At 43.0% G+C, this 19,593-nt stretch overlaps 1 protein-coding gene across 2 annotated transcripts; it reads left to right on the forward strand.

The window, feature by feature from the left end:
• The first annotated feature begins 111 nt into the window (after nucleotides 1–111).
• On the forward strand, nucleotides 112–18,931 carry per1b (period circadian clock 1b). 2 transcript variants are annotated; one of them, XM_020922053.2, is made up of 20 exons: nucleotides 112–294; nucleotides 6,917–7,681; nucleotides 8,092–8,345; nucleotides 8,434–8,555; nucleotides 8,808–9,009; nucleotides 9,092–9,286; nucleotides 10,254–10,332; nucleotides 11,148–11,254; nucleotides 11,598–11,751; nucleotides 12,261–12,531; nucleotides 12,630–12,738; nucleotides 12,823–12,985; nucleotides 13,455–13,573; nucleotides 13,972–14,118; nucleotides 15,103–15,450; nucleotides 15,536–16,338; nucleotides 16,416–16,593; nucleotides 16,689–16,902; nucleotides 17,569–17,719; nucleotides 17,790–18,931. In XM_020922053.2, exons 2-20 carry the CDS (start codon nucleotides 7,299–7,301, stop codon nucleotides 18,072–18,074), a joined length of 4,284 nt encoding a protein of 1,427 aa, XP_020777712.2. In that variant the 5' UTR covers nucleotides 112–294; nucleotides 6,917–7,298; the 3' UTR covers nucleotides 18,075–18,931. The 2 variants fall into 2 exon arrangements, with proteins under 2 accessions (XP_020777712.2, XP_055012103.1); XM_055156128.1 differs by lacking the exon at nucleotides 13,972–14,118.
• The last annotated feature ends 662 nt before the right edge of the window (nucleotides 18,932–19,593 follow it).

Genomic DNA, 19,593 nt, shown 5'->3' on the forward strand with positions numbered 1-19,593 from the left:
CGCGGCCAATGAGCGGGTTCCGGGGCGGGACAGGGCGCGGTCTGTGGTCCAAACCGAGCAATCAGAGAAGCTTATTCTCCTGTACTCTCCAGCCCATGCACATGCACGTGTGTCCCTGCGTGTAAACTAGTACAGGGGGAAGAACACCAGTCTGACGGGAACATTCATCGGGAACAAACTGCCAGCTACGCACAGATAGTAGACGTCTGCGGATTTTATGATACTTACTTTGTTTTGAGGCTTTTTCTCTCGTATAATATTAAAACTAGTGTTGTTGTCGTGGAGGATTGAAAGGTAAGCCGTAGTTTAATATGTTTTTGTTCAGAAGCTAATGCTAAATAGTTAGCATGTTAGCTGAGACTTTGCTAATAGTACCGTTACCAGGTACAAATGTGTATTCTTAACATTGTGTATTATTGTGGTTAATATACGTGCAATATACAGTTTAATATGGTTTCTGTACATGGATGATCTCGTAACTGCGCCCTTTTAACCCTTTGTACTATGCTCCTTGATTTTTTTTAAAGATTTGCATAGTGTTTGGGTAGTTTGTACTAGTTTAGCTTTAATCATACGTATGTTGAAGCCAACTTGGATCTTATACACGGCTGCTTTAACACATGTTTTATAGCAAACATTATGTAGGCCTATAGTCATTAAGTTGACAATTGTGGAGTGTAAAAAGTGGAAATGCATCTGGACGTTGCACAATGTAGTAAGTGGACCACAAAATGCCCTTCTCTGATAGGTTCGTACTCACTCCATACAGACCACCCATCTAACTAGTTGGCAATAACCCGTTTGCCAACACTATTATAGAGAATGCCAAAGCTATACCACCATCTAAAACTGTTACTTATAACTAGGTCTGTAAGCATTTGGTTACTTGTTGGACACTGCTGAATATGCACTCTGTGTCAAGTCAACAAGTCTTTTGGAAGATATTGCGAAAGTCAAATGCAACAAAGCAAACGAGGATAGTAAATGCAATGACTGCATCATAATCAATGATTATATAAAGAGGTAACAATAAAAAGGATAAAAGATAATAAGAAAATCACTTATCACTTTTTTGACAAGTGAGTAATACATACTACTAGTACTACGATTTTAACTGAAATCAAATGTATGAGTTAACATGCCCATTGCACAGTGACTGTTTGTACTTCATTTAAATCGTCAGCTTAAAAAAGGTGTGATGTGAGGCCAGTTCTGATGAGACTACCACTGTCTTTCACTACAATATAGCAAGTGATTCTCCAGCTGTTGTCGTTTTATTTTTTCTGAGTCATTTTTGAGCTGTGTCGTTTCATTTAAAGGTTCATGATAACAAAAATAGACTCTGTTGCTCATTGTATTATGTCAATATATATATAGTCCGGGTTGTTTTTAGACTATGGGGGAGAATTTTACACTATGACTATGACCATAGTTTCCTGTATCAATGGGAAACACTGTAATGTTTGTTTTTGTGAGTGTGCCTATAAAGACAATTTAATTTCACATTGTCCTTTTAAAGATCATTAACAAAAAGGAGAGGACAGTGGGAAAAGGAATGATGCAACAGTAAATAAACAGTATTTGAAATTTAGGTCCTCACATTAGGTCTAAAAATAGCTAGACTGTTTGTTATTATATTAATCCTTTTGTATTTCTGCTTATTGGGCTATAGGTTTTAGAATGGGCCAAGCCAGACCTCATTTAAGTCATTTAAGGTTAGCCTGGCTGGCTGCCTCTCCAAACAGGAAAAACCTGTGTTCAGGACCACTGCAATAAATACACTTTGGTGGTCAATGAGATCACTTGTTGAATGTAGTGTGATTATTATCTGGGTCAATGTTATTTTAATAGAATAGAGCTTTAAAACTAGATTCAGATTTCTTTATTTGGGATAATTCTGGTGCAGTTAAAAAATGCATAAGGACTTATACAAGCAAGAATCAGAACTACACAAACTTATTATTTTTCTGTTTCAAGGTAAAACAGAAATTTGGCTTCAAAACATCTTATTCCAGACAGACATATAATGAAACTCACAGTATAAAAAAATGTGTTTAAAACCATAAAATATCTTACATCTTACAAACATTTTAATGAACAAATGCAACTATTTGCTCTGTTACTAGTTAAAATACACTGCAGTTTGGATGTCAATTTTTTTTTTTACTGTGTTTTATGGTGTAGACAACATTATGCAACTTTTCAGTAGGGCTGCCATAGAGTCCATTCTACGTTATGGCATCACTGTTTGTTTGTGAATTTGAGTGTGAAATCTAGAACACAAATTTGCAGCCTGGTTAAAACAGCAGGAAAAAAAATCATAGGGGCCTCTTTGTCCATCCCCTCATCAGCTGTTTGAGGAATCTACCAATCACCCTGGCTCATATGACTCTATGGGACAGTACTCGCATCCTACACTTAGTACACGCTCATGCAGTCAGGGATGTGAAGAACATTTCACTATATGTACAGGAATTTATGTGTATCTGTGAAATTTTAAATGATGAATTGGAGAGCAAATGAAAGAGGAGATGATCTGTTTGTGTTGTGGCTTTTTGTATGTTTCACTATGACTGTATGCCTGTTGTCTAGTGCTTTAATAACTTTCTTGTATGTGATGATGTTTTGAACAGCTCCCCCCTTTTTCCCAACGTGATTTCTCCTATGAGATACAGATAACTGAGACTTTGGCTCACACTCAGTTAGCTTATAACATCTTGACTGTGTGGTGCCAATCAACCAAGATCATCAGTACTGTTTAACATTAACGTACAGTTCTATCACATATATATCTTGCTTCAGTTGTTATAAGGAGCCTACATGTTTATGCAGTAGGCTATGTGATAACATATACGTAGAATAGGTCTATATTTAAGAAACTATACATTTTCCTAGTATATACGCTTCATATAGGAACGCCTGTTGGCGCCATTGTGTGGAGGCTCTGCAGTGGTGGAGTAGTTTCAGCGCGTGTCTCTCACTAGTCTAGTAGTAGTAGTAGTAGTAGTAGTACATGATGTACAGCACAGCGCCGCTGGTCTGGGATCAGCTGCTCGTCTGCTTCGACACAGAGCAGATAAAGCACAATCTGAGCTAAGACCAGCGTCTGGCGCAGCGTTTGCATACGCACTGTGCGTCTGTGCGCACCGTGCAGACCCCAGCCGCAGCCATCCAGCCTCCGCTTTATTATTGGTGCAGCTCGCGGACCAATGAGCGGCCAGCACCGCTCGCGGAAAACACTGCCGCGTACACGTGCCGTATGTACACAGCAGCAGCGCGGCGAGAAGCGGCACACGCGCTAAGCACCGTGGACAGGACGAGCGGTCACACTGCACTACGGGTGAGAACCACTCCATGCATATCAGCGCTCTTACTGTCTGATTTTCTGCTGTAAAGAATGTGGCTGTGCTAGCGGTTCAGTAAAGCAGGAGGGAGGTTTCACGTGTTGTGTTCGTGGTGTCGGCGCTCTTTCGTTGTTGTAACTGTAGTGACAGCATCGAGTGTTTGAACCTTTGTTTATGATAAAGTCGCGTGTTTGATGGTGTGTTAACTTGCCGAAGTGTTGTATGTCTCTGTGGAATACAGTGGTCTGTACAACCTGTACATTATACAGTGTTCACACATGAATGGGAACGTGCTTCTTACGTTTACACTATGAAATACACGGTGTGTGTGATGTTGGGATGTAGCGGTATAGTTGCATATGTCAGGTTACAGCGGAATAATGGCTTGTACCTCTAACACACATGGACATTTTTGTTCAATAGATTTAGGATTAGAGGTGTTTTTATTACTGAAATATTACTGTGTGTAAAATGGCATTTATACATTTCTTTCTCTTTACATTACATTTGTGGTGTGCTGAATCAACTACTAAAATACATTGACAGTAACTGGTATATTCTTTTAGTTTAGCAGATTTACTGCATTTCTATAAAATTGTTAAATGTTGGATTTGCTGCGTTTCCTTCCCATCGTCTGGAACATGTCTCTGAGCATTATACAGGAATGTGATCTGTTGACAGCAGACGGGTGCCTCTGCCTCCTACTGAGCATCTGAGACCACCACATGCTTTTTCTATTTCCCATACTCAGACTAAAGGGAACAAAACCTCATTATCCAGGTTACACTGACCTGACATTCAGTCAGCCTGTTTGTCTTTCAGCTCATTATATTGAGTAGCTCCCATTAAGATTTGTGTTATATTCGTATTATACAAAGTAGTTGCAGCAGTATTAGGAGGACTAACACGAGATGGCTTACTCAGTAAACTCATTGTTCTGTAGTTTGTACAATGATGCAGAATACTACTGTGCACACAGAAGGAGTCCCCCATTCACCATCAAGCACTGCAAACAAAGTTATACTGTATTTGATACAGTCCAGCATTTTGGCCCTTAGGCTGAAGCTGTGTTTTTCTACTACCACTTAATGATATATTTTTGCACTTCAGTTTGACCCTGCATAGTCAGAGCCTGAATGCTCATACCGAGTGCATTTTGTGAGTCATTTGTGTGAGTGGGCGGCAGTGCCCTGATGGGTGGTGGTTTTAGTTCACAGTGGGGTCTACAGTTGGCCTGGTTGTCCCAGGACTTTGTTGTGGCATTGGCTTGTCACTCCCGTGTCTGAGCCTTGTGATCCACATGCACCTATAGCCCACACAGACACAGGGGGCATCAGGAGCTGCATGCTCAGTCCTTTATTATAATGACAGCAGTATGGAGCCATTATGCTTTGCTCCACCATCAGACTGAATTATATTATATTATGTTATTAGATCTTAAAGATGCCAGAAATTATTCCATAACTATATTTTAAACTGTGCATTTAGCTAAATGGGGCCACATAAAGCAAGTGCATATTGTTGTGTCAATGAGCAAGTCACTTTATTCACTTACTCCAGCCATAGCATAAAGAGAAAGGGCTGCAAGCATGGTAAGAAAGCATAAACCACAAGCATAAAAAACAAAGCAGCTGGAGGATACAGGTTTCTCCATTTGTAATTTAAATCATTCACCCATACATCGCTAAAGTGGAACCAAATACATCTGTACTAAGTCTTTGTTTTGTAGTCATCATATGTTTGTCATGATATTACATTTTGAAGCACGATATATTGCTAATTTGCTACAGGAATCTACAGCAATAAACGACAATACTGAAACTACTTCATGTCACTCAATAATGCAAGAAGGTAGCCCCACTAAACATTTTTTAAACAGACAGTATCATTAAGATGCCTGAGCTGCAACAAATAAACAACAGAATGAACCAATAATTAGCCTAAGAAGTTACTTATTCAACCTTTTACAACTAATATGTTATTGTATTACTACAAAAATACCCTAAACTGCCCCACTTTGCATAGAAATGGTTCACATGATAAATACTGAGCCCTAAAATAAGTACTGAAGTGTTTCATTCTGCTGTTTATTTATTGCAGTTTGTGATTTGTGTTATTGTGTTTGTGGAATAAATTAGTTTGAATTTAATTTTGCAATATATCAAACTTTAAAATGTTGTTATCGTGACAGGTCTAGTCTGCTCCAGGCCTACAGCTGGGGTTTGGGAGGGTGGACTGTAACAGCGCATTCAGGTATTATGAGCCAGAGCAATGTTTAGCGTTAGCGTTAGCATTAGCACCTCCGCCCACCGCCGTGTGTCTCTGTGGAAGTGTGCATGGATGCCAGCCTCTCTCACCCCCACTCGCCAAGGCCCATCACACATTCTCAGATCATGACTGCTCCTTCCCCCGCCCCGATCAGACCCATCGCACACACTGGTGCCATGTGCCAGTCTGCACCATCCATCTGGCCAAAAAGTCAATTAGCATTTGGAATAACATGAATCTGATCATGTTTTGTGGCTTCATCCTTCACTCCTGATCCTTGCGCATGTTAACCCCCTGAATCAGTTCACTCACCTGTTGCATCATGGGTATATTTGTCCAGGTAGTGATATGTTGTAGCTGACGTCATTAACATTCCCTGGGGGTGTGAAGCTAACTGAAAGCACTACTCTGTCTGAAGCTGTTACTCAATTTAGACTTTAATCTAAGCGTTGGTTTAAGACAATCTGACCAGAACAACCGATGAGCTGATTTGTGGTTTTACACAAGTTTCTCACACACATAATCACATTCATAAGGGAGCTAGCATTACCCAACAGTTGTTGGGTCACTCTCACCTTTTTGTTGAACATCACCTAAAGAGGACCATGAACCCTCGTACTGATCACAGGCTCCTGGTTGTTTAAATATATTTTGTATTTTTTCTTGAGTTTTCAGACTCTCTTGGTGTTTGCTAATGTGTATATCTTGTCACTATGGTAACTGCTACATGTATCTCTAATGGTGGAAGCATGAGGTCACGACAAAGTATTAATAGATCCACCTGCTTCAGAGCTCCAGAGGTAAAGCGGGCTGTAGGACAGATTTGTGCATTAAACTATATAAAACTATAGCTGTGACGATAAATAGATGTCCCTCTCTATCTTCTCTTTGCTTCGTCAGGGCTTAAGGGATTATGGGGTGTCTTCCTCCTTGAAATAAATAGCACTAGAGTCCAACTTGCGTAGGTGGTGCTACATATAAACTTCTATAAGACATCCCAGCCACATGCAGTGGAGATGTGCTTTATTTGAGCTCCAGGTGAAAGGGAACATTAGTCTACCCGATCTATATTCAGGGACCACATACGCATTGCTTACACACAGGCCTAAAATAGGGCTTTTGTGGATAATCTAAGACAAAGAGGAGGGACTTCATTCCAGTTTGCAACATGTAAAGCATTTCATGGCCAGTCTGAAAAAGCTGTGAAGGCTAACGCGATAAGTGATAAGACTTGATTTGTTTTTGTGAGCTGTAGCCATGAGCGATACAAGTCCATCTCTGACCCTGTTTCTCTCTGGTTGCAGGTTTGACACTGGAGGACTGGCCTGAAGTTACAAAGCGATCACAGCCCGACTGAAGCCTCCTGTTGGTCTGAGCCCATCTGCCTGAGCTCACGCCAAGGCTCCTTCTGAGGCCAGACCAGATTTGCTCTGCAGGACGCTGACTGACACTTTTTCAAAACCCACTTGTTGATTTTGTTTATTTACAAGAATCTGTCCTTGATGACAGCATTTGCTCCTCGCTTTTTCACTTTCACTATTTTAGCACCACAAATGGCTTTCTCTCCTTAGTTACTTAACCATACAACCAGCCACTATGATTCATCCAAGTATATGTAGTAGTCCTACTTAAGTGTGGTTCCCTTGCCTTGGCCGATAAATACTCCCTGCTTTATCACACTCTAGTATGAGTTATGACAACTCTAAAACAGGGGCCAGCAGAAGCACTCGGAGCAGAGTGGCACGGGCCGAGGAGAAGGACTCTGAGCAGGAGTCTCGTCCTGACAGGTTAGATGTTTCTAAGAACAGTCAGACTGGTGCCAGCAGCACACAGCAGCAGAGGAATGGGTCTGAGGGCTGCTCCTCCTCTCCCAGTGGAGCGTCTGGTTCTGGGGGCTCGTCCGGAGACCAGAGGGGTCCCAACTCAGACGACATGGACGGATTGTCCAGCGGGAATGACTCTGGAGAGAGGGAGAGCGACTCCAGAGGGCGCCAGTCCACTCGGAGCTCACACAGCTCCAATGGGAAAGACTCAGGCATGATGCTGGAGACCACTGAGAGCCACAAGAGGTAAGGGCCTCTGTTACTAACATGAGTTACATGGACCACACAGACTTCTATTAAACTGTCTTCCAGTAAATCCAGTTTCCCTAACTATGGTAATTAGGTTACCTGTTACATAATTTATATATTAATAACTCTGGATACTTGAAACCTTGTCCAGTCTATGCCAGATGCTATATTTATGACCTAATCATGGGGTCAGTTGAATTGAGGACAGAGGCATAGGTTTCATTTGTGAAAAGACATCTCTTTCACATCCACTTGTTTGGTTTGTGTGTGTGTTGACAATAATCTGAGTTCCACATGATTTTGGTGCCGCACATGCTCATACACATGCTTTACATGAGTCAGCGCAGCGCGGACCACAGCCGTGTGGGCGACTCTGTTTGTCTCTAATCTTAAACCTTCTTCTTCAGCTCCAACTCTCAGAGCCTGTCCCCTCCCAGCGGCTCTCTGGCCTACAGTATGTTGTCAAACAGCTCGGAGCACGACCCGCCCTCCACCTCCGGCTGCAGCAGTGACCAGTCTGCCCGTTTGCAGACGCAGAAGGAGCTTATGAAGGCCATCAAGGAGCTCAAGCTCCGCCTCCCAGCAGAGCGCAAGGCCAAGGGCCACTCCAGCACCCTCAATGCTCTGAAATATGCTCTTCAGTGTGTCAGACAAGTGCGAGGTAAGAGCTGCTATTACTCACAACTATATACCCTGGATAAATAATACCTTCTTTTACAGCTAACAAAGAGAATTACCTTCTTTTACAGCTAACAAAGAGTATTACCACCAGTGGAGTGTGGAGGAGTGCCAGGGCTGCAGTCTGGACCTGTCCACTTTTACCATCGAGGAATTGGACAACATCACCTCAGAGTACACCCTCAAAAACACTGTGAGTCTGACTTTACAACAGCTCATCCTCCTGTGAACTATTTAAGGCATTTTGTCCATCCAGTTTCTAATGTTGTACAACCAGCATCATGGTGGAAAGTCTGTTTCCAATGTTTCACATGGAGGGACTTTTATGTAATCGGTCGGCTCAGAGGATATGAGTGATTCTTGTTACTAAGTAACACTGGGTACCATGGAGATTTCGTACTGCTTGCAGGGTGATGAATAATGGCTGTGCTTGTTGTGTTGTCAGGACACGTTCTCCATGGCGGTATCGTTCTTTTCGGGGAAGGTGGTCTACGTATCCCCTCAGGGCTCTTCGCTGCTGCGCTGTAAACCTGAATGTCTCCAGGGCACAGTTTTCTCTGAGCTTTTGGCACCACAGGACATCAGCACCTTCTACAGCAGCACAGCCCCCTGCCGCCTGCCCACTTGGGCTTCATGTATCGGCTCTGGTGAGGCTTTAAGTCAATGTGTTAACTCAAAAACAGATCTATTTTTATGTCATGCACTGAACCTGTTGGGATATGTTTCCAGCATCTCCACCTGTCGACTGCACACAGGAGAAGTCCATGTTCTGTCGCATTAATGCAAATCGAACACAAGGGGGTGAGATGCGCTATTACCCCTTTCGCCTGACGCCGTACCAGCTCACGCTGAGGGACTCTGATGATGCAGAGCCACAGCCCTGCTGCCTGCTCATCGCTGAGAGGGTCCACTCTGGATACGAAGGTAATTGTTTGGATGTCACATTGCACTGGGCCTGATACAAACCTTTGTGAGGTCAGATAAAGGTGTATTGGTGACATAGCAGAGACAGATAAACCTGATCCCTTCAGTGGCTTTTCACTGCACACACAAGGAAGGCGAAATGTGCTGTATGTAGTAAAAGCCTTTTCTATTTGATATTAGACACAGAAGAGATTTTTATCAGCTCCACAATATGTTCACTGTTCAGCTCAGTGCATATGTGTGTTATTCAACCACACACAGTTAGATTCACACCTATTCTAATGACACTCCTTTGTGTTAGTGACAGACAATGTGATCGTGAGCAGCTCGCTGCTATTTCTGTTACTGTCAAGATTACTTGAGTAGTCAGCTCTGATTTATCAGTAGTACTGTATTTTCATGAGCGTAAATACAGTTTTAAGAATTTTATTACAGCTTCTCAAAAATATACCTGGACTTGTGTTTGTTTTATTCGCACACATTTGTAGAACCCTTTATTATTAGCCTGTCTACATCTCCACAGCTCAGAATGCTGTGTTCCACCTTGTGATATCACAGAGGGGTAGTTTTCAAGTTTGCTAAAAGGTAGTTGTTTTTGCTTAGTAGATTGGCAAGTCCGCAGAAATTATGAAAATGATTCTAGTGAAGGTGTATGCAGTTTAAAAACACAGGACCACTTTCTGTATTATCACATGGCATTGCAAGGAGTATTTTCTCAGCCTAAATATGCAGGGTTTATGTGTTAAACATGTGTGAGTGGAAAAAAAAACACAAGGTATGTTTTTAATTAGTATACAACATTATAACCCTTAAAATCAATAGGTCTGGGATGTTCTATAGCTGTGTAAGGTGTATGAAATGGACTTTTATGTTTTGGATTTTTTACGGATGACGTCTTTGAATTGTACATAATAATAATTGACTCAGTGGCAGTCTGGTTTTCATCTGTTGTGTTATTTCGCTGTAGCTCCCCGCATCCCCCCAGACAAGAGGATCTTCACCACCAGCCACACTCCCAGCTGCCTCTTTCAGGAAGTTGATGAGAGGTGAGTTACCGGTATTATTTAGAGTTCTTTGGAGTGGTCCCTGCTGTGCCCCCGTCGGCCTACAGTAAAACCTGATCACCACAATTAAAATGATTAGACTCATGGCAGCGGTACATGTGTCCATTTGATCTTACATATTGGGTTGTGTAAAGCTTACAGAAAGCACTGCTCTGTCTGAAGCTCTTTTACTCAACTTGGACTTAAATTTGAGCTTTATTTTAACACAGTCTGACCAGAAAGTGCTGATTTGATTTAGAACTACAACAGATGAGTTAATTTGTGCTGTTTAAACAAGTCACAACCTAGCTAGCTTTAGCTGTTATTTTTTCAGGTAGTCACTCTCACCTTTTCATACCTAAAATACATAAACAAGACAATGAACGCTCAGTGATCACAGACTCCTGAAAATTTGTTGTTTACCCAGTCTTAAAGGTGCACTGTGTAACCTTTTGGTTGGGGGTCCATCACCTTCTTGTTTCTATGGATATGTCATTGCTCTGCTTAGAATGTTCCACAATGTGACATTAAACAGCTCTACCTTACCTCTACTTGATTAAATTACAGTTTGTTTTATTGCTCAAAAATACCTAGAAAAACAGGCATTCTGACTGAGCGGGTCGTCTCTCCACAGATCTGACTTGTAACTTGGTCTGATTTGGTCTCCATGAAGATAGAAAGGTTTAATATCATACTGTGAAACATTCCAGACAAAGCAATATCCTCTCTGTTGAGAAAAGCATTTGAGAGAAAAGTTACACAATGCACCTTTAAAACTTTTTTGTCGGTGTTTGCCAATGTTGTGTTTTTTCCTGCAGGGCTGTACCGCTGCTCGGACACCTGCCTCAGGACTTAGTGGGGACTCCCATTCTGCTTTATATTCATCCTGAGGACCGGCCCATGATGGTGGCGATACATGAGAAAAGTGAGTTTTATTTACAGTTCTGTTAATCACTGAGTGCATATACAGGTGTTTGAGTATTCTGGTTATGATCAGGTTTCTGAGTATCCTGGTTTTGTTAGTTAGCAAAAGTTGCTACGTGTTTTGCTCCTTGCCATATCTGTGCTATCGTTACTGTAGCAACCTCTGATGTACACAAGGATATGAGTGTCTTGGTTTTTTTAGGGCTTATGTAAACGTCACACCAAGAATATTGTCATAACCAGGATAAGGATCATAACTGGGATTCTGGTTTGCATGTAAACTCACTCACTGTAGAGATATTTGTATGATTCTCTTCACACTTTTCTCTTGTTGTCCTCTTCAGTCTTTCAGTTCGCAGGGCAGCCTTTTGACTATTCTCCTCTGAGGATGTGCGCCCGCAGTGGGGAGTACGTGACCCTGGACACCAGCTGGTCTTCCTTCGTCAACCCCTGGAGTCGGAAAGTGGCATTCATCGTTGGTCGCCATAAAGTCAGAACGTAGGTCCAAGCACAATACTCACAGCACATATACATACAAACAACTATTTTACCAACCAGACACACCAGAGTGAATAGAACGGTATAAAGGATAAAAAGACAAGTGGTGTAATTATTTATTTAGAGTCTGTCAATCTTGTTTTTCCTCTGAGCAAAGCTGTACCAACAACTACTCCACTCAGATCTCAAAAAAAAAACTCAATCGTTTAGTGTAAAATATCACTGAATGAAAATAGTAGGGACCATTTTACCTGTACAAATCTTTCTTTTATCCTTTCCTATCCTATCTATCCTTTTATCAATGTAACTAGATAAATGTATTGTAGTTCATTTATTATAAACATAATATGTCAAAGTGGATCACTTGGTTTGACAGCTCTAAAGAAGGAACAAACAAATGGAGGGCAGTATATACAGGAAGTTACAAATGTAACTATGGTTCTGAGTCAGTCAGTAGTGTCTTTTGGCAGTCAAAATGAAACGGATCTAAACACGTGTTGTACCTGTAGGAGCCCCCTGAACGAGGATGTGTTCACCATGCCACCAGGGGGCGACACTCGCCTCACCCCAGACATGGTGCAGCTGAGTGAACGGATCCACAGACTCCTTGTGCAGCCCGTGCACAGTGGGGGGTCACAAGGCTACAGCTCCCTGGGCTCCAGCGGGTCCCGAGGGTCCCACCGCTCCCATCAGCAGCACTTGAGTGCCTCCGCCACATCGTCCAGTGACAGCAATGGCCCCGCTCTCGATGAGGCCAGAGCTGTTGCACTCCACAAACCAGTGAGTCTGTCACAGTGCAGCTGCCTTATTTTAATGCTTTAATACTAATACCAATCACATTGTGCCAAAATACTAAAGCATAGTTGCCCTTATTTCAGATGACATTCCAGCAGATCTGCAAAGACGTTCATACGGTCAAAACCAATGGACAACAGGTTTTTATTGAGTCACGTAACAGGCCACCACCAAGAAAAAACACCAGCATCGGTAAAACTTTAACAACAAATATCTGGGCTTTGCATTTCTGTTTTCATTGTGGCTCACATTCTCATGAGACTGTTCTTTGTGCAGGAGTGGCAAGTAACCTCCGAGCGATCAGCAGTGATCCAGTGAGAGGCCTGATCACAGACATGACCAAACCCCCCAAAGCTCTGGCTCCTGCTCCTCTGGTCCAGAAGGAGGCCACCACAGGCTACTCCTACCAGCAGATCAACTGTCTGGACAGCATCATCAGGTGTGTGCACTGTGCAAATTTTCTGGTGGATTGTTTTCTACCTATTTGTCTCCATGGAAATGTTACTGCGTTGTATAGAATGTTCCACAGTATAGATTTAATCTATCTAACACAAGGGAGACAAGCAGGTTACAGCACTGCACTAAGTTACAATTCAGATTTGTCAGAAAGTCACCTCTATTCACAGAAGAAATTATTATAATTATTTATTTTTTTATTTTTTAACATTTAACACACATAAAACAAAACTGTCATGCCCCACCCCTCTTTGCACTTGAGTTATTGTATTTTTGAGCAATAGAAACACCCATAATGAATAAACACTAGATGGATATATTAAAGTCATACCATGGAACATTCAAGCAATATCATCTCCTTGGAGACAAGCAGGTAGCAGATCCTCCACAGGAAAAGTTCAGCAGTGCATCTTTTAAGCATAATTAAACTTTTTTTTTTTTGTCTAATGCAGGTACTTGGAAAGTTGTAACATTCCCAACACAGTTAAAAGAAAGTGTGGCTCTTCCTCGTGCACGGCCTCTTCAACTTCTGATGACGATAAACAACAAGAAGCAAGTGGCACAAATAAAGGTAAAGTGCTCTTACAATTTCACTGAATGACTTTGTTGTTGATTCATTTTCATATGACTGAAGTGAGTTCAATTCACTCAGTCATATGCATCTGCAGGCGCATATTAATAAATCACAATACTGTAGCTTTTCTATTCAAAGTATGTTACAAAATTATATATTTTGAACCACAACAAGGACAATTCTTAGTGTTTACCTAAGTTAAATCTACATTAAATATTTTGATAAAACCATACATCACTTAAAATACAATTTTCCTCCTGTTAAATCACCAGAGGATCAAAATTTTTATTTTATTTTTTTTTAATAATTATTTCAAAAGGACAATTCAAACTGAATTTTATTGATGTGCGCCTGTAGTGGAGCTTTAATTTTAATTTTGTTGCCACTTTTTGTAGGTGGTTCGGTCAGCCTTGTAGGGGAGCCGTCCTCTCTTCCGCCGCTGACTTTAGCCACAAAAGCAGAGAGTGTAGCATCAGCCACATCCCAGTGTAGCTTCAGCAGCACCATCGTCCATGTGGGAGACAAAAAGCCTCCTGAATCTGGTGGGCCTCACTCACTTATGGTTAATTTCTCATGATTCACAGTCAGCTTCTGAAATAAATGACTCAAGTTTTGTTATTTTATTTTGTATTTTTGGTTTATTTTGACCTCCATTAGCTGTAGAAGAACAGCTATTCTTCCTGGAGTCATTGACCTATGGCACATGTTTTTTGGGTTGGGGGGGGGAGGGGACTGCAATAAATGCACGTAAACAATATGGTCTAAGGAGCTGTAACTCCTCACTTAATGTTCAGAGTCACCTTTGTTTAGGGTTCAAATTAATTGGGCAAAGACCAGGAGAAATTCTGCTGATAGCTGCAGTTAAGGCCTGGACAACATAAGTGAGGGAATCCCTGTACTTGGTGGTGAGCTTTACATCTGAGGCAGATATTGTCTGATTTTCTTTTAATTTAACTCCATATTGATTACAAAAGTATTTAAAGCCTTTTAAACTGTAATTTTTTAAAGAGATAAAATGACAAAACTTGGGTCTATGTTGATACATTTCTGGAGCTACCTGTAAATTCTATTCTGCAAACTATGCAAAAAGCCAAAACAAAAAAAACAAAGTGACTCATTTTACAAACCAGCACTGGTAGTTGTTGGATACTTCATAGAAACCCTGGACACTTCCCAGCACCACTCCAGAAACCATTGGAACAAAAGGAAAGATCTCTGAAGGAAAAGTTTGCACAAGGTTCTTATCTGTTCAGTGACAGAGGAAGACCTCTGCAGACGACCTTGAGCGACACAGCACAGGAATGAGATGAAAGATATCATATATATTTTACAAAACAACAGTCTAAGTCAAATCGTCAAACATAAAAAATTAAATTATAAAATCTTAAAATGTCAAAAAGTTAACTACTGGAGTGCACGTCCGTGCAAAATAAATTGTGAGAGACATTTAGACATGTACGGTTTAGACATACATCCAAAGATCATAAAAGTTTTAAAGTTTTTTTTTTAAAACTCTTCCTTTACAGATATCGTGATGGAGGAGGCTCCGACCACTCCGACTCTGGCTGCCCCTAGTACTGCTCCCACTCCTCCTCCTGCCAGTGTCTTTACTCCTCCCAGCAGCACCATTATCACCCCCCCTCCTCTCCCTCCCCCTCCTCCCCTCCCTCAGGCCCAGTCCGAGCGGGACACACGCAGGAGCGGGAGCGGGGGACGCCTGGGCCTCACTAAAGAGGTCCTCTCTGCACACACGCAGCAGGAGGAACAGGCTTTCCTCGATCGCTTCAAGGACCTCAGTAAACTCCGAGTGTTCGATCAGACCACCTCCTCCACTGTGCACTGCCCCACCCCCGCCATCAACCCCCTGTCCAGAGGTATCTAAGAACATTTTACTAATCTGTGTTTCACTGATGGAGCATAAAAGCAGGTCACTCATATTTTGCTTTGTTTAATCTGTAGGTGTGCGCTGTTCCCGTGACTACCCTGCAGCCTGTAACAGCACAGGGCATCGTCGGGGTCGTGGGGGTAAAAGGCTGAAACACCAGGAGTCCTCAGAGCAGCACAGCTCTATGTGCAGCCGCAGAGACCCCCGGTCCAACACCATGCCAATGCCCCTGCCCCTGCCCATGAACATGCCCCTGGGCCCCCCTACCACATCCTCTTCCTGGCCCTCTGTGGGCTCACAGGCCAGCATCCCATCTGCCCCCTTCGCCCCTGGGATGCTTCCAGTTTACCCCCTGTACCCCCCTCTCACACAGCCTCTGTCTGTGCCGGATCCAACTCGATTCCCCCCAACTCAAATGGTTCCTCCCATGATGGCCCTGGTTTTGCCAAACTACATGTTCCCTCAGATGGGAGCCCCCATGTCCCAGCCAGGGGCCACAGGACACTTTTTTAACCCCAACTTTGCGTACCCAGGCACTACTCCAGTTACTGGACAAGGTGTTGGATCTAACCCTGTTCTAGTTTCTAATCCTGTCCCTATCCCGGGCACTGGTGCCCCGTCTCGTAGCAGCACCCCCCAGTCTTACAGCCAAACCCCCGCTGACCGCGAGGGGGCAGAGTCCCCTCTCTTTCAGTCACGATGCTCCTCCCCTCTCAACCTGCTGCAGCTGGAAGAGTCCCCCAGTAACAGGCTAGAAGTGGCCACTGCTTTAGCAGCATCACAACAGACCACACCCTCTGCACAGGGCGGGACCCCCGGAGCACAGAGTGTAGCCAATCAGAGGGGAGCTGACGACACCTCCAAAGAGAATGAAAACGTAAGCTTCTCCTTAAACTGAAGCACATTGTTGGCGTATAATATGCACAGCTCCTAACCCCTGCCTTCCTCTCTTAGGGCGAGGCCAATGAGTCAAACCATGATGCAGATGCCATGTCAACCTCCAGTGACCTCCTGGACCTGCTGCTACAGGAGGATTCTCGCTCTGGGACGGGCTCAGCCGCTTCAGGCTCCGGCTCCTCCGGTTCTGGCTCCGGCTCCAATGGCTGCAGCTCATCTGGCACTGGCTGCACCAGTAAGTGACCTTGTGCACAGCTTTTATCAAACATCAAACACACACAAACATGAACTCACATTAACATTAACTCTCTCTCTTTTATCTGTCTGTAGGCAGCAGCCAGGGCAGTCACACCAGCAAATATTTCGGCAGCATTGACTCCTCTGAGAATGATCACTCCCGCAAACAGCCAGCAGGGGGCAGCAGTAGTGCAGGAGGAGATGGTGGAGAAGAGCAGTTCATTAAGTGTGTCCTACAAGACCCGATCTGGCTGCTCATGGCCAACACAGACGACAAGGTCATGATGACGTACCAGCTGCCCGTCAGGTAGACCCTGAGCCACAGAGGCTTTCATTTACTTTTAAGATGACCTTCTACACTAAGGGTGCACTCACACTAGCCCAAACAAACCATGCCCAGACACAGCACGTTTGGGACTTTATCCCAGTTGGAGGAGGTGGACCAATGTTGCTCATGTACGGTCATACACATGACTTTACTATACGAGCCCTGTCAAGTGCACTAATGTTACTCATAAGAGGAAAACGCTGAATTAATTCCACTCCAAAATACATGGCGAATTTGCACTTACTTCAATAAAGACTGGACGGTGACAAGTTTTTCAGCCTCACTCCTCCATGCTGTTTTTATATCCATAAAGGATATGGAGGGGCGCGTATCGCAGCAGGACTCATACCCGTCTTACTATTTTTAATAAATATTTTATGCCACTGGACTTATTTTCTCTGCTAAAGCTTTAGCTCTGCTACGCGACATGTAAACAAACAGCTCTGTGCAATGACGTCATCAGGCTGTGGCTCGGTTTGGTTGTTCAGATGCGAGTGTGGGGCATATAACCCACAGCAGTCGTGCTTGAGCAAGGCATGGTTCTAAGGCCCTGTGTGAGTGCGCCATAAAGACAGCATCCAACATATAGTAGTTTTTAAATAACTGTCACTGGCAGTTAGTGAATGGTCTGTATTGTTGTTTCAGGGACAGGGAGAGTGTGCTGCGTGAAGACCGTGAGGCTCTCAGAAATATGCAGAAGCAGCAGCCTCGTTTCACAGACGAGCAGAAGAGGGAGCTGAGCCAGGTACATCCCTGGATCCGCACAGGACGCCTGCCACGCGCCATCAACATCTCAGTAAGGACAACACACAACTGTCTGATCCATGTGTTCTGTTCAAAATCACTCATTGGTTTGTGTGTTACAGGCCTGCACTGGATGTAAGTCTCCCCCCTGTGTGCTCCCCACTCAGCCCTATGACGTGGAGATCCATGAGATGGAGCTGTGCAGCGTACTTAAGTCTGAGGAGTGTGATCCTGGAAAAGACAAAGAACAGATAGAGACACTCATGGATGAGCCTCACCCAGAGGAAGAGGAAGACGAAGAAGAGAAAGAGGACAAATCACCAGCGGAAACAGCAGAACAGCTCAGGACTAACTCCCACAGCAGTGAGGAGAACAGGGTTCCTGCTGAGTCTCACATGGCCCTATAGGGGAACACTGTCTACACCTGCCTGTCGCCATGCAATGTGCCAGAGCAGGCTGCACTTATGTTCAGGTTGAGGACTTGTTTAAAGACTGTGCAAGAAATGCCTTTGAAACCACAGGACGACACACTCTCAGTTTTGGAGAGTGAAATAGTTCTTTTGTTCATTTGTTCCTTGAGACATGACATATTTATTTAAACTGTAAAAAAGGGGGGATTAAATGGGAGGATGTGTTACTAAAGGCAGAGTTTACATAAATGTTCCACAGTGTCCCCTGCGCCTCTCATTCTTGGTTCAGCTCTTCACATTTCTGCTGTTGTAGAATGTTGCTCCTGCTGACTGTCTTTTTAACATGTGACACTTTAAATGCTAAAATCACGCTACAAATCACCAGAAAAAGACAAACAAAAATGTGTACAGTGAATCATGTTTGACTTTGTTTTATTAAAGTTTGCATCTATTTTTATACTTGCAGGCAGCGATGCCACTGAGTGGTGTTTTATAATTTGCTATAGCTAAAGCCTCAACATCAGTATGAGTCACTTGGTTGTTGCTATGAGCAATGTACAGTTGTAAAGATGAGAAAATGCCTATGAATTGTCCCCTTTTTTTTTTTCAGTAACAGTATTTTAAAGTGGTCCCACATTAGAAGCTATGCGTGGGGCCTTTCATTTTGTTGCCTCTGATCACAATGGATGGATGAGCAAGTGGAAATCTTCCCTCCTTTTTAAGTCTCTCCTCTCTTCCTTGCACTGTTTTGATCATGTCTCCTTTGCTTTATGGTGTCAGTGATGTCTGCTCCCGTTTCTTAATATTTTGTGAATTTGTTTGTACAAAAAAAGAGAATAAAAAAGCCAAAAGAACTTCCTTTGACCTCTCTCTTTCTATGTGCTGGTAGGTTCATGGTTGCACCTCCTCCGCTCTATTTTTATCAGTGTTTTGCAACAGTCGGCGTGGAGACAGAGCGAGGGAACCACAGCCTGCTTCTGTTGAGCTGTGGCTGGAGCCGGAGTGGTCACCGCAGCCCAAAAAAGACAAAAGCTGGACTTCTCTACACAAAGATGCTAAATAACTCTTCATTGATGACTATAGACCTCACAGTCAGTTTAAATACAATGGCGTTTTGACTATTAGTAATTACATCAGTTGTCTCTAACCTCTTTAAGTCACCTGTACAAAAATGAAAAAATCCAGGGGGAGAAACTAATTTTAGATGTAGCAAGAAATTTTGTAAATATAAGGCGCATGGCCATCGATGGGGTATAGTTATCCTATAAAACATAAACCATTGTCCAATTAGTGCACAAAGTTAGGCATGAAAATTATACATTAAGAACAGCAATAGGGATTTAATCTCATCAAATTTTTGTTATTCAGCACAATACATATAATTCAGAAATCTTTCTGTGAGCTATTGTGAAGGGGGTGGAGAACTACTGGCTGCTCCCGAGCTACAGGTTGGAGACGCCTGAACTACATAGATTAAAATCAAGTACACCCTTAATGTACCATACACAACTAGAAA

The sequence above is a fragment of the Boleophthalmus pectinirostris genome, unplaced genomic scaffold (assembly GCF_026225935.1).
Source record: "Boleophthalmus pectinirostris isolate CB_2022bp ecotype Guang Dong unplaced genomic scaffold, ASM2622593v1 HiC_scaffold_20, whole genome shotgun sequence".
Lineage (NCBI taxonomy): Eukaryota > Metazoa > Chordata > Actinopteri > Gobiiformes > Gobiidae > Boleophthalmus > Boleophthalmus pectinirostris.

Excerpts from the sequence above, each read along its gene's own strand:
- per1b (XM_020922053.2), top strand. The coding sequence starts at position 7,299 with ATGAGTTATGACAACTCTAAAACAGGGGCCAGCAGAAGCACTCGGAGC. Across the intron at positions 10,333-11,147 it reads TTTCAGGAAGTTGATGAGAG|GGCTGTACCGCTGCTCGGAC; the intron begins GTGAGTTACCGG and ends TTTTTCCTGCAG. Across the intron at positions 12,532-12,629 it reads CTGTTGCACTCCACAAACCA|ATGACATTCCAGCAGATCTG; the intron begins GTGAGTCTGTCA and ends CCCTTATTTCAG.